We start from the raw sequence: 13,648 nt of genomic DNA, 5'->3' as shown, positions 1-13,648 counted from the left end.
GGGACTCGATCCAGGGACTCCAGGATCATGACCTGAGCCGAAGGCAGTCGCTTAACCAACTGAGCCACCCAGGCGCCCTAGGGGAGTTTTTCTTAATGCTGGTATCAGGAAGTGTTTAACTGTGGCACTAGACTATTAAGCTTTTCCAAAACAGACCATTCAGGTTTTCTAAATCAGCTTCTCCCACCATATCTTCCATCAGTGCCTAGAACATTGCCAAACTCTTTATAGGCATTTATATATAAATGTATATAAAAATCAAAATAGACTTAAATAACATGCTATTTCAATCAAGACTAGAATCTCCATTGTATTTCCGAGACTGGATGGTAGGTATCCTCTCACTCTTTTTTGGGGTTTCCTTTGCCCCACCAAAAATAAAACCCTACTTGTAGAGCATTAGAGAACATTTCATGTGTTAAAAATAACCAAATAAATTCTTTAAACTTAATTTTACAGAGGTAGACACACAGTCTATACCAATTACTCACTACTGATTCACTGAAAACATTAATAAAACATTAAAATTTTACTGAAAACATAAAGAAAAATAATTTCCTTGGTTTCCCTTTTTTTAATGGCAAAATTATTTTTGGGACAAGAGAAACAAGGGTTTGTTTAGTTGATTCCCTTAGCTCTCTCTCTCTCTCTCTTCTCTCTCGCTCTGACCCTCCACAATTACTTTTTCTCATTTTGAACTTGAGATCTTGGGGTCACTACCCAGGATACTGGGAAATGTAATTGGCAGCATTTCAGAAGGCATCTGTTGAAGGCAGGCACATAGTCATCATTCTTTATGAGAATCTAGTTCTAGGGCTGTGTCCCAACACTTACCATCCTAACCTAGGCACACAGACTAGGTTAAAGTCCTGGCTAACTCACTTGCAAGAGACCTAACCTTGATAATCTTTGAGTTTCATTTTTGGCATCTATAAAAGGAATATCATAATACTCTCTTCATTGGATTGGGACCAGATGAAAGTTCTTTGTTGATGGTAAAATATATAAACTACAAGACATGATATTATTGTTATTATTAAGTTCATGATAACCTCACAGCTGTTACCAGAAGTGTCACAACTGAGAGTAGGAATTTAGTACAGTTCCTCTGCAGCAGATACTTAGCAGGAGATATTTTAGTAGACAGAGTATTCCCACATTTCCACCTGAAGTGACATTGCAAGGACTTAGGAAGGAGTACTTTGCTAGAAGCTTGGCTGTGCTTCTAGTCTAGACTTACACTTGTCTCCCAGCCCTGCTGAAGGTGAAGGTGAGCGATTGAAGGTAACTCTGAAATGCTCCAATTCCTCAAGTAGGCTGAGCCCTGGAATATGATTTCATCTTTAAGAGCTAGGGGAAAAAAGTATTGATGTCTCTAGAATTAGTATGTCCTGCTGGCATTTTTGTTCAAAGATAAAGAAAAATCTCAATGTGGCTTAAGAACAGACAGCTGCCCAACAAAGTAGAAAATCCTAAAAAGAGCCACATCTATATGGTTATCCGATTTATGACAAAGATAACACTGTACTACAATGAGGAAAAGATTCATTTTCAATAAGTGGTGTTGGGTTAATTTGATATTCACATAGGAGAAAAAGAGCATCTTGACTTTGACCTCACATCATGTACAAAATCAGTTCCCCATGAATTTAGATCTGAGTATGAAAAATAAAGAAATAAAGCCACTATTTTTTATTTTATTTTTTTTTATTGTTGTTTTCTTCTTTCAGTTTGGGCACCATGCCATCCCAGACAGTATAAGTTTAACATGCAGTGTTATATTTATTTTAGGTGTACAATATAGTGAGTCAACCATTCAATGCATTACTCAGTATTCATCATGATAAATGTACTCTTAATCCCCTTCACCTATTTCACCCATCCCCCCACCAACCTCCCCTCTGGCAACCACCAGTTTGTTCTCTATAGTTAAAAGTCTGCTTTTTTGGTCTCTTTTTTCTTTGTTTTGTTTCTTAAATATCACATATGAGTGAAATCATATGGTATTTGTCTTTCTCTGTCTGACATATTTTACTTAGCATCATACCCTCTAGATACATCTGTGTTATCACAAATGCAAGATTTCATTCTTTTTTATGGCTGAGTGATATTATATCATATATATGTATATATTACATCTCTTTTTTATTTATCTTAATTTTTAAAAAAATTAATTCTAATATAGTTAACATACAGTATTATAGTAGTTTCAATAAGGCTTTTAGATTTTAGAATAAACATAGAAGAACCTCTTTATGACCTTGGAGTAAGCAAAGATTCCTTAAGTGGAATACGAAAAGAGATAAAGAGAAAAAAATGTTAAATAGAGTTTTATTAAAATTAAAAACTTCTGTTCATCGAAACCTAGTTAAGAGAATATAAACACAGTACACAGAGTAGGAGAATATATTTGCAAAAAATAACTGATAGAAAACTCAAAATCAGAATAATGTAAAGTACTCTCACACCTCTCGATATATATAGATATTATAATATGTAAAGAACTCTAGTAAGTCTAAAGGACAACTCAGTAGAAAAAGGGCAAGAGACGTGAATAAACACTTTGTGGGTGAAGTTGCAAAATGGGCAACACATGCATTAGAAGGAGTTAAGCTAATTAATCACTGGAGAAATGCAAATTAAAACAGTGTGAAACTACTACACCTCCCACCAGAATGTCTAAAACAAAAAAAGATGGAAAATGCCTAGTATTGGTGATGATATAGGGGAACTGAAATTCTAGTATACTGGTGATGGGAGTGTAAATTGTTAGAACCACACTGAAAAACGATTTGTCAGTACCTACTAAAATTGAACATATTAGGTATTTTCTATAACCCAAAATTCCACTCCTAGATTTACACCCAACAGAAATGCATACAGTTTTTAATCAAAAGACATAAAGTTAGGATATTTGTAGCAGCACTATTTTCAGTAGTCAAGACATAGAAACGCCTGGAAACAAAGGGCCATCAACCAAGTAGAATAAACAAATAAATTATGGTTTATTCACATGGTGGAATATTATAAAGCAGTAAGAACAAACGATCTACAGCACACACAAAATTATGAATACATTTTACACATTGAGCAAAGGAGGTCAGACTCATATTGGTATCATTCCATTTCTGTAACTACAAAAACAGACAAACTATTTTGTCAGAGGTCAGAAATAGTAGTCACTGTTGGTTGAAAGTAATGACAAGAAAATGTCACCACAGTCCTTCTGGGTTTCCTTAGCTGATTTCTACTTGCATAGGTACATTTAGCTTGTAAAAATTTATCCAGCATATTATATACTTATGACATGTGGACTTTGTGCACTTTTCTCTGTGTGTGTGTGTGTGTGTGTGTGTGTAGTATAGCAGTATATATATACTATATACTATGGTATAGTACCATATTTTACTGGTATATGTACCAGTATGGTATAGTACAATGCATACTGGTATATGATATATACCATACTATATATACCATTATACTATATATGATAGTATGTGTGTTATACCACTTTCACATTCTAACCATCTTACAATTATAATTTAGAACCTAAAATTCCTTGATAAACCTCATTGACCGGTATACCTCTTTGCCCTTTGCATGAATCTTGCAGCTAACTAGCTGATCTATTCAAGCTACAATTTTTTAAATTTATTAAAACATTTCTTTCTTTCTTTTTCTTTTTTTTAGGGCCCTCCTGGTCCAAAAGGTGATAAGGTAAGAAAATGTGTAGCAGAAACTAATTAAGTTAGTGGAAATCCATTGGTATGACCTATGCTATGTTATATTTTGGTCTTTTTAATGAGCATCGAATACAGCCTTTATGCTAAAACTATCTATCATCTCATCTTCCTACTCTACAGGGAGAACAAGGTGATCAGGGACCTCGGGTAAGTTGTATTCTTCCAATCCTGGGCAGAAAATTGGTTTTCAGCTCCAAACTTATTGAATTAAAGTAGCCCTGGCTTTATAACATGTCTTTGTGTCATGGTTTAGTAATAGCTGGCAAAAAATACCATACCACTTGTAAGTGAAATAGCCTTAATAATAATTAATGGGTATATCCTGTAGCATAGCTTTAAGTTAATACCTATAAGTAGGACACTGTACAATAATTAGCCCTACTGACGAAGGGCCAGATCACTACTAAAAAGTCAAGAACAACCACCATTCTGATGGCTATTGGGTCCTTCAGATTTGCATGCATTGTTTTGCATGCATTGTTTTGGATTCCTGTCGAATTTGGCCTTTTTCTGCAGTTAAACTTTATGTGCTATTGCATAAATATGTTATATTATAGATGAAAATATTAATGCATTTTATATTTGTTTTCTTCATCATAAATTTGAATAACACTTATTTGAATTTCTTATTTTTTATAGATTTTTAAACAGATAAAAGGTGTAATATAACAGCGTTCCAAGGAGGAGGGGCATTCTTTTATTCTTCTCAAATGTGGCTCTTTTAACCATTATAACACAATGGTGAATGCTTTGTTGTTACCTTGGTAGTGCCAAGTCCTCTGCTTAACATCTGTGCCTTATTACCCAAATGTTCAGACATACTGTTCCAATGATGTAGTGGCTCCGTTCAGACATACCTCTCAATTTTCTCATGTCACTATGCACAAAAGCGAGTATTTGGTTGAAGAGTCATTTTTTACAGTGGAAAAGCACATTTAAAACTTTCAGGTTGAAAACAGAAACTGTAGGGTTTGTGTAAAATGCGCTGTGTGTAGTTAATTATTGAATTCATTTATACTGCAGTAGATAGAGGTTTTATTGCAAAAGATGTAGTTGATGCAAACCTGAAAAATTTGTAGTCTTATCTCTTCATGTTTATTAAACTAGATAGAAGGTAGGCTATGATTTGTTTTCCTTTCCATTCTTCAGCCATTTCTTTATATAAAAATAATGACCATGCCTCAGAGCATTTTGTTTCTCATGGCAATTATTCTAGCCGATGACTAGCTTCAAGCTAAAAACTCATGTTAATGGTCAAGGAGATTAAACATCATGATATCTGTCATGGATGTGAATGGAATAAAATTCTCATAACCTTAAATGATTAGAGTATAGCCACTTGCTCTGTATGTGGTAATTATTCACATGGCATGTCTCCATGTATCGAGTATCATTTATTTCTACACAACATATCAAAATCACTCAACTTGCCCTTTCCAGGTAAGGGGGGAACTGTTTCCATTCTGAGAAATCTTCTTTTGGCAAAGGAAGTGAAGGGGTGGTTCACAGCTCAGCTGTCATCAGTATGCACGCAGTCCTCATTTTCAAAAAGGTGTGTTGGCTTTCATCGTTCCCAAAAGTGATGATTGATTATAAAGCCAGGCCAAATTTTCAGGATGAAACCTGAAACCATGTGAAATTCACCTGGTTTCATGTTGCATTACAAACTAAGACTTGGACCAGGTTCCTTGTGAGTTTGGCCAAAGTTCATGAACTTCTTTGACGAACCCAGACTGCCTTTCATACAGATTTCAGCCAGTTTTCACACTGACTGGGGCCAGGTTTCACACGATTCAGGGCCCATTTAGCATTTCAGGTGGAAAGTGGCAAAAATTGATCCCATTTTCCCCAGGATTTTGCTTTTTGTTGAAGGAATTTGGATTGATTTTATCATGCAGGGTGAATCTTCATGGGTGAAAAACTAAAATGTCCTGGAAAGTGTATGTGAAAAAGAATGAGAACCTACCAAATTGTCTGTCTTTTCTCAGATTCCTAATTTAGAAACAAGGCAGGTTACATGTAGCGCTCTCCGAAAAATAAACCTTACTTTCTGGTAAGAAAGTATTAGCTACTTATTAGGAAATTTATCATATCAAGATAGTAAAATGAAGGGTTTATATTTCCAGAGAAATCAAAGGTAAGTTAGAACTGGAAAAGTGTTCTATTTTAATGAGAATTCACTTTACTCACATGCTCTGTAGGCACACTATTCTAGTTAATGCTCATGGAGAAAAGATCTCTTTTCTAAAATGTAGATCTTTGTATTTGAATACCGTGCCCATTTTTATCCTATCATAGTTTTTGAATTCAACTTTTTACCATTTGTTTCAAGTAACTTATTTCTTTCCATAATTAACAATATGACCCTCCATCATTTCAGTTCTTTGTTAGCTTACCTACTATTAAAGGATTTCTACTGTTTCCTTCAATATGGGCTCCCCCACCTCTTTTTTCTTTTTGGCTTCCCAAGTGTCAAACAGGAATATATTAAGCCATATTATGTGATTCAAAGCAGGAAAGTGTTGAAGATAATATATACATTAAGAAGGTGAAACTATTTTGAAACACTTATACATATATTTAGCAATATACATTGAACTTCTGTTATCTTCAAGATACCATGCTTAATACTATAGAAACTATAAATGGATCCATTTTCTCTTGCTTTTACTACCACCAAATTCAACCTATCATCTCATCTTCTTGACTACTGTGGCATGCTTCCAAGTAATCTTCCTTCTACTCTTGACCCTGTATAATCCATTTTTTACACAGCAGCCAGAGAGATCATTTTATATTGTAAATTAGATCATGTTGCTCCCTGTTTTAAACCCTAAGATGAAATCCAAACCACTTTTCTTGGCCTTCATGAATCTTCAAGATCTGACCTTTGCCTAACTCTCTAACCTCATGTCACACCACTCTTCTCTTCCCCCCACCATGCTCCAGCCACATAGTCCTCTATGTGTACTTCAAACACATCGCACTGGAATGACTTTCTATTTGCTGTATTCTGGTCTTCTGGTGATTGGGTTCTTCTTATGACTGAGATTTCATCTCAAATACCTCCTTGGGGAGAACTTCCCCGACTACCCAATCTAAATCTGAGATTATCCTATTTTGTGTATTTATTTACTTGCTTGTTATCTGTAAAACATGCCCCACCATTTACATAAACTCTATGAGAGCAAGGGCTTGGTCTACCTTGTTCATACCACCATCAGCTAGAACAATAAAGACTCAATAAGTATTTGTTGAATGTTAAAATAAAATATTATTACATCATTACTGCCCTCAAATTGCTGATAATCTCATGGGTGCCTGAATAAGAAAACTATGTCGTTGTGTTATATGCCTTAAATAACAATACCAAGAGATGCTAGACAAGTGAACATTCTTCCATTTTAAATAATCATTGGACACTGTGGAAGAGGTGACACTTGAGCTAGGACTTGATAAATGGAGAATCTTTAGAAGAGAAGATGAAGAGGAAGACATTACACATTCCAGAAAGAAGAAATAGTACAAACAGTATTACACAAGTAGGAAATGACAGGATTCATTTAAGGACAATAATATTTTTAATTGCCAAGGATATAAGTTAAATATAGAAAAATTATATAGGTTGAAATTTTTTTTAAAGATTTTTTTTATTTATTTGAGAGAGAGACAGAGAGATTGAGAGAGAGAGAGAACACAAGCAGGGTGAGGGGCAGAGGGAGAAGCAGACTCCCTGCAGGGAGTGAGTTGGTTCCTTTCATTTAGGGTTAGGATGGATATTCAGAAAGGAGAGATTTGCCATTGCATTTAAAGGCGGGCATAAGGTTACACAGGCGTACTGAGAAAACATGCCTATACATGCATTGTACATTATGTTAATGAAGCTTGTGCTCCTCCTTGAGCAGAGACTTTAACATTATACTGAGGCAGAGGTAACTATTGGGCAAGTGGAAGGTGCTATGGGAATCCGCTAAGAGCTAGTATAATTGGATGGGACCTTGGGCTCATTATCTCTCCTAGGCCTTGCTTGAATGAAGGGCCTTGCCTGTTCATATGCTGGAACCATATCAGTTGACCTTGAGTCTAGCCTTCTGTAGAGACTATTAGTGGATTTGTTAGTGGGGTCTGAAAAGACAGAATAGCTGATTAGGGGGAAATGGTTCTCTGAAAAACAAGCTTTAAACTTTCTGCTAGTTTCAACTTCATTAACCCTATGGGGTACAGCTTCAATCTCATCAATAGGATTTGCCACAAGTGCCAAGCAAAAACTCAGACAAAGAGGGAAAACCAGGGATGACACTAGTAGAGGAGAAATTAATAAGAAAGAGTCTTTTTTTTTTTTAAGATTCTGTTTATTTCTTTGACAAAGAGAGAGACAGCGAGAGAGGGAACACAAGCAGGGGGGAGGGGGAAAGGGAGAAGCAGGCTTCCCGCTGAGCAGGGAGCAGATGCGGGGCTCGATCCAAGGACCTTGGGATCATGACCTGAGCCGAAGGCAGATGCTTAACGACTGAGCCACCCAGGCGCCCTAAGAAAGAGTCTTTAAGCAGAGGGTGGGAGATGAATTCAATCCATATTGGATTTACATCTAAGAGCTGTGATCATTGGTGACTTGTGGCCAGGGTCAAGTTAAAAAAAAATGCAGTCAGGGAATAAAATAGGAAGATACTGAGGTGAAAATTCAGCACAAATCTTTTAACTGGATGTAGGGGCTGTTGTTGAGAAAGGGCGTAAGGATAGGGCTGAAGTTTCTGGCTTGATAAAATTGGTCAGGTCACAGTCCGAAGTATAAATAAGTTAAATTTTAGTTGTCTTGAATTTGTGATCTGGATGAATTATTTCACTGGAATAACGTAGCAAACAATTGGAAGCATGAGACTGGGAATCTGAGATGGTATCATAACCGTTCCATAGCTGGACTGACCCAGAGTGAGAACTGAAACTGTGGAAGTGGAAAAATAGTGTGCGAAAGAGTGAAGTGAGAACCACTTTAGAAATATCCACATTTAGGGAGTGGGTCAAAGAAAGAGAGTCAGAAAAGAGAGTGAGCATTCATTCAAAGGCAAAACCAGGACACTACAAAATTTGAACACTAAAGGAGGAACTACTTTATTTTTTTTTAAAGATTTTATTTATTTATTTGACAGAGAGAGTGAGAGCCACAAGCAAGGGAAGCAGTAGAAGGAGAGGGAGAAGCAGTCTCCCGGCTGAGCAGGGAGCCTGATGCGGGACTTGATCCCAGGACCCTATGATCATGACCTGAGCCAAAGGCAGACGCTTAATCATCTGAGCCACCCAGGTGCCCAAGGAGGAACTACTTTTAAAAAAAAAAAGGTGGCCAACGAAATGCTCTTAGTAAAAGGAAAGCCATAGGGATGAGGTCTATAAAAAGCCTATGATTTTGATGTTCTGGAGTCATGAGATATTAAGGGAGTACATTTTCTTAAACAACAGAAGTCAGATTGCAAGAAGTGAAAAGGTAAATTGGAGGAAAGTTGACTATCTTTGAATACTGTTGATGGCATGATTTAATGCAGAAGAAAGTGGGCTAACTTTTTTGGCATGTGCTTTCTGTCAGTGTACATTGAACCAATTTTGAGCTTACAATTTTAGGTATAATATAGCAACCATAGATATCATTTGGTTTTATCCTGCAAGACACTGAGTGTTAGATTTCCACAGCTGAACGCATCCTGACGTTAGAATTGCATTTCCTCCTTGTTTCCTGGGGAGATGTCATTACAGATTTGCCATTAATCTTCAGTGCATTTGTGCAAATGTCCATACTTCAGCAGTTAGGCCTTTGGGCTGTATGGTGGGGATGGGGCTTTTTCTGTGATGTCAGTCACCAAGCCTGTGCTCCGTTTCATCCTCATAAGTTTGTGGTACAGAGTTCTGAGGCTATGACCGTAGTCTGCATTCAAGCAGAGGTTGAAGACCTGCTGTCAGGGAGTTGTAGGGGCATTCCTAGGCTGAACAAGCATTGGACCAGGAAATAATACCTCCCACATCATAATTATAATTACTTAGTCTTACAACTTGCTGAACACCTTCCTAGGCAAGTTGCGCCCATCATCTCTGAGCCTTACTACAGTTCAGCAAGATAGGATACGAGGGAAGAAAAGTAGGAAAAGTGCATGCAGTGGGGTGAGATGATTATATCCACATGGGCTGGGGTCAGACTGCATGGGACCAAATTATGACTCTACCACTATCTGCCCCTATGGTTATGATAGGGATTAAATAAAATAATGTATAAAAAAAATCTGTAACAAGTCCTTGACAGATCATAGCTGATCATTCTCACCATATTGCACATGAAGAATCTGGGGTGAATAACTTGCCCAAGTTTACATGATTTGTAAGTGGTAGGAAAATGGATTCATACCCAGCTCTCCCGGCCCCCATTTTGTACCTTTGCCAGTGGGTCAGGCTGCTCCCTATCAACAAGGTAGTTGTTATAGTCCTCAACCTCAATGTGAAGCAACGGGGATGACAAAAATACCTATGGCTCAAATAATAACACCAATAATAAGGATAAGCAATTTTATTGATCACTTAAAATACACCAACCATTCTATGAAGACATATCTTTTTTTTTTTAAATTTTATTTGTTTATTTGAGAGAGAGAATGAGAGAGAGAGCACATTAGAGGGGGGAGGGTCAGAGGGAGAAGCAGACTCCCTGCTGAGCAGGGAGCCCAATGTGGGACTCGATCCTGGGACTCTAGGATCATAACCTGAGCCGAAGGCAGTCACTTAACCAACTGAGCCACCCAGGCACCCCTATGAAGACATATCTTATTTCAACAACCCTATGAAATAGTTGTCTTCATTACTTCCATTTAATAGATGAGGAAACCAAGATTTAGAAAATTTAAATATTTTGTCCACGATAACAGAGCCAGTCAGTGGCAGAGCCAGGATTTGAGGCTATGTAATTCTAGATTACATTTTCCAATATATTTTCTCATTTATCCTGAAAAGTAATGCTGTGAGTTAGTTAGTAGCATAAATAATAATATGACCATTTTTTAAAGATTTATTTATTTATTTTAGAGAGAGTGGGGGGGCAGAGGGAGAGGGAGAGAGAGTCTCAAGCAGACACCCCGCTGAGTGTGGAGCCCAACTCTGGGGCTTGAACTCATGACCCATGAGATTGCGACCTGAGCTGAAACCAAGAGTTGAACGCTTAACTGACTGAGCCACCCAGACACCCCATAATATGACCTTTTTTTTTTTTTCTGATGAGGATTGAGCTCAAGCAGGTTAAATGACTTCTACAAGTTCTTGTACACACATCTACCAAGAGACAATGCTAGGAGTCAAACCCAGATTTCAAGTTCCACTCTCTTTCCACGATAGCAAGCTGCCTTCAGGAGGCTGCTAGGACCTTTTCAACTTTAAAGTTCCATGCCTCTGGTAATGAGAGTGAAAAATCTGGGGAACAGAAGTGCAAATAGGAACATCTTTTTCTTTGCAGTCGTGGTAGTTTCAATCTTTACAATTCATGCACTGTTGACCCTCCAGAAAACAAATGAGTGAATGCCCCATAGTCATACCCAAGAACCTCATGTAACATGAGGGGACAGGGAAATGCTGGTCCCCATCCAAGGGACATCAGAATACCCATTTACCTCATTATAATACAATTTTTCTTCTCAACTGGGTGGCACCAATTTGAAAATTATAGTATAATATCAAGATCCTGGTATATTAGCTATTAGTGATTTTTTTCCTTTAGGATAGAGAACCAGATTAATAAAGTCTGTTTTTTGCTGTTCATAATGCTGTGTTTACATGTTCTACAAGGTATTTTGATTCTGCTTTTATTCTGAGCCTCTCTTTGCAAAAGATTGCTTTACATTTCTTCATCAGTCACAGAACCTGAATGTCAAGTGTGAAAGACTCAAGATTTTCAAGGCTTTTCAAAACCATTGTTGTGTGCACCCATTACTACTACTACCATCGCTCTTCAAAGAGGACTTCTTGTTTGCCCAGTTCTTAAGGGCCTCTGCCCTTGTCATGAACCACAGCCCTGGGAATCACAATGGTACTGAAGGCTTTGATGTTAATGGCTCATATTTCTTTTCCCTATCTTAGGGACTTAAAAACATATTTTTAAAAATAAGCAAAACTGTTTTAATGTTTAATACTGTCTTTTTAAATTAGGGTACTATGTTGTTCTGAAATTGTGGCAAGTTTATCAATCAAACTTAGGCAATAAAATGAACAAACATCATGAAGTTATCTTTTGACTATACATTAATCTTCTAATCAGTTGGCTACCATCACCTTGCCAAATAACACAGAGGCCTGATAAGTAAAAGATTTAGTGGTTATTGGTCTTAACATCACCAGCCAACAGCTGGCTTTAAATGAGTCCTGGGCTCTCACAGTTTCAGTAAGCCACCCAGGAGCTCCACTTAACTATTTTCATAAAGTTCTTTCTCTTCCCCATGTATTCAAGTAAATTTTCATAACAGCTGGGACTACGCAAAACTGATAGCATCTTAAAAACATCTTCGGCAAGACAGATTAAGTTCCAGAAAAGGAAAGCATTTAGAAGTTTATTTTATTATCTTAACCTTTGTTGACTTGAATGATTAAACAGATTCTTTGGCTCTGCTAAAACATTTAGGCCTGGATATTAATTTGATGTCCTTATTTACTTAACCCTTGCTTTCTCTTCAGCACTAATGAATACGCTACTCATTTGGTACTGAATGTATTGCCTGTGAAAAGCGAAGGGATATAACACAATGGAAAGAAATAAATTGTGAGAAAATTATTTTAATGCTTTCCAGATTCAGCAGAAGTTGGCATAGAAACAGCAAGCTCGTTAAGATTTGCAAACGTTCTTGTTGTGTTTTTTATAATCAGAGTTCTCTTTTGAGTGTTCTCTGTCATACTTCAAACCACTAAGAACTGGTATTGAGCTAAACCTAGGAACATTTGTAAATGTGTCCTGATGTGGGTCAATTAAAAAAAATAAGTTGTTTTTGCAAACAATTGTTGATATGTAGACGATATTTCCCTTGGAATTCAGTGTTGTGAATTATATCTCAGTTATTGGTTGTATGGCTGAGCCCATCAAATAAGAAAAAGAAAAACATTTTAGGTCTTGTGCATTTTTGTCTAATGTAAAAAAATATGTAAGTAAACCTATAAATATAGTAATCCAGTGGGGTAAACTTTTATACAAAATATTTGGAAGTAAAGTGAACAATTTGCAAACCCTTATATTAAAACAACAACAACAAAATAGTGGAAAGCTTCAGATTTGAGCCTTTAGCTGAAAATTCTATTAATAACCACGGATGTATTAAAATTAAATAAAAATCCATCCTAAACATATCCTCTGACAAGGAATTCTGGAGAATGATTTCAACCAGTTTAAAAAGCCATTGGGAAAAATAAAGAAAGAAAGAAAGAAAGAAAGAAAGAAATATCCATTGGGTTTTCTTTCAATGTTTTTAATGTAATGACTTCACAATAAAATAATTATTCATTCCATTTTATGAAGCAAAGATTTCATTTGTCCCCAGTCTTGTACTCAATGCTTAAATAAACTGCAGTAGTCTCCTTTTTACTCTTGTACATGATTTATTGAAAGGATATATACCTTTCAATCTTTTCAGGCTAATGTGCACCATTTCACATTTAAAAAAAAAAAATGAATGGAATGAAAGTTTTCAGATGAAAAAGGATACATGCATATATATTTAATATTATTCCATTTATATTTTTTGTTTGAATTTTTGTTAAGTACTTACAGGTATCTTCTAAATAATTTAAATAATTCCTTGATACATTCATGATCTTCTATCAAATACAAAATTATACATATTTTATTCTTTTTTATCATGTATTTAAGCAAGTTAATTTTCACTTGAATTCAA

General features: G+C 36.3%; 1 protein-coding gene across 1 annotated transcript in view; it reads left to right on the top strand.

Annotated features, from left to right (window-relative positions):
- COL25A1 (collagen type XXV alpha 1 chain) overlaps nt 1-13,648 on the top strand; it is a 465,144-nt gene that overhangs the window by 298,491 nt on the left and 153,005 nt on the right. The window contains exons 6-7 of the mRNA XM_078069067.1: nt 3,694-3,720; nt 3,867-3,893. Of these exons, the coding sequence (XP_077925193.1) occupies nt 3,694-3,720; nt 3,867-3,893 (54 nt within the window). The remainder of the gene's footprint in view (nt 1-3,693; nt 3,721-3,866; nt 3,894-13,648) is intronic.

This window comes from Halichoerus grypus, chromosome 3, assembly GCF_964656455.1.
Source record: "Halichoerus grypus chromosome 3, mHalGry1.hap1.1, whole genome shotgun sequence".
NCBI classification, from domain to species: Eukaryota; Metazoa; Chordata; class Mammalia; order Carnivora; family Phocidae; genus Halichoerus; species Halichoerus grypus.
Note: the sequence above shows the minus strand (reverse complement) of the source record. Positions and strands in the feature narration are given on the sequence as shown.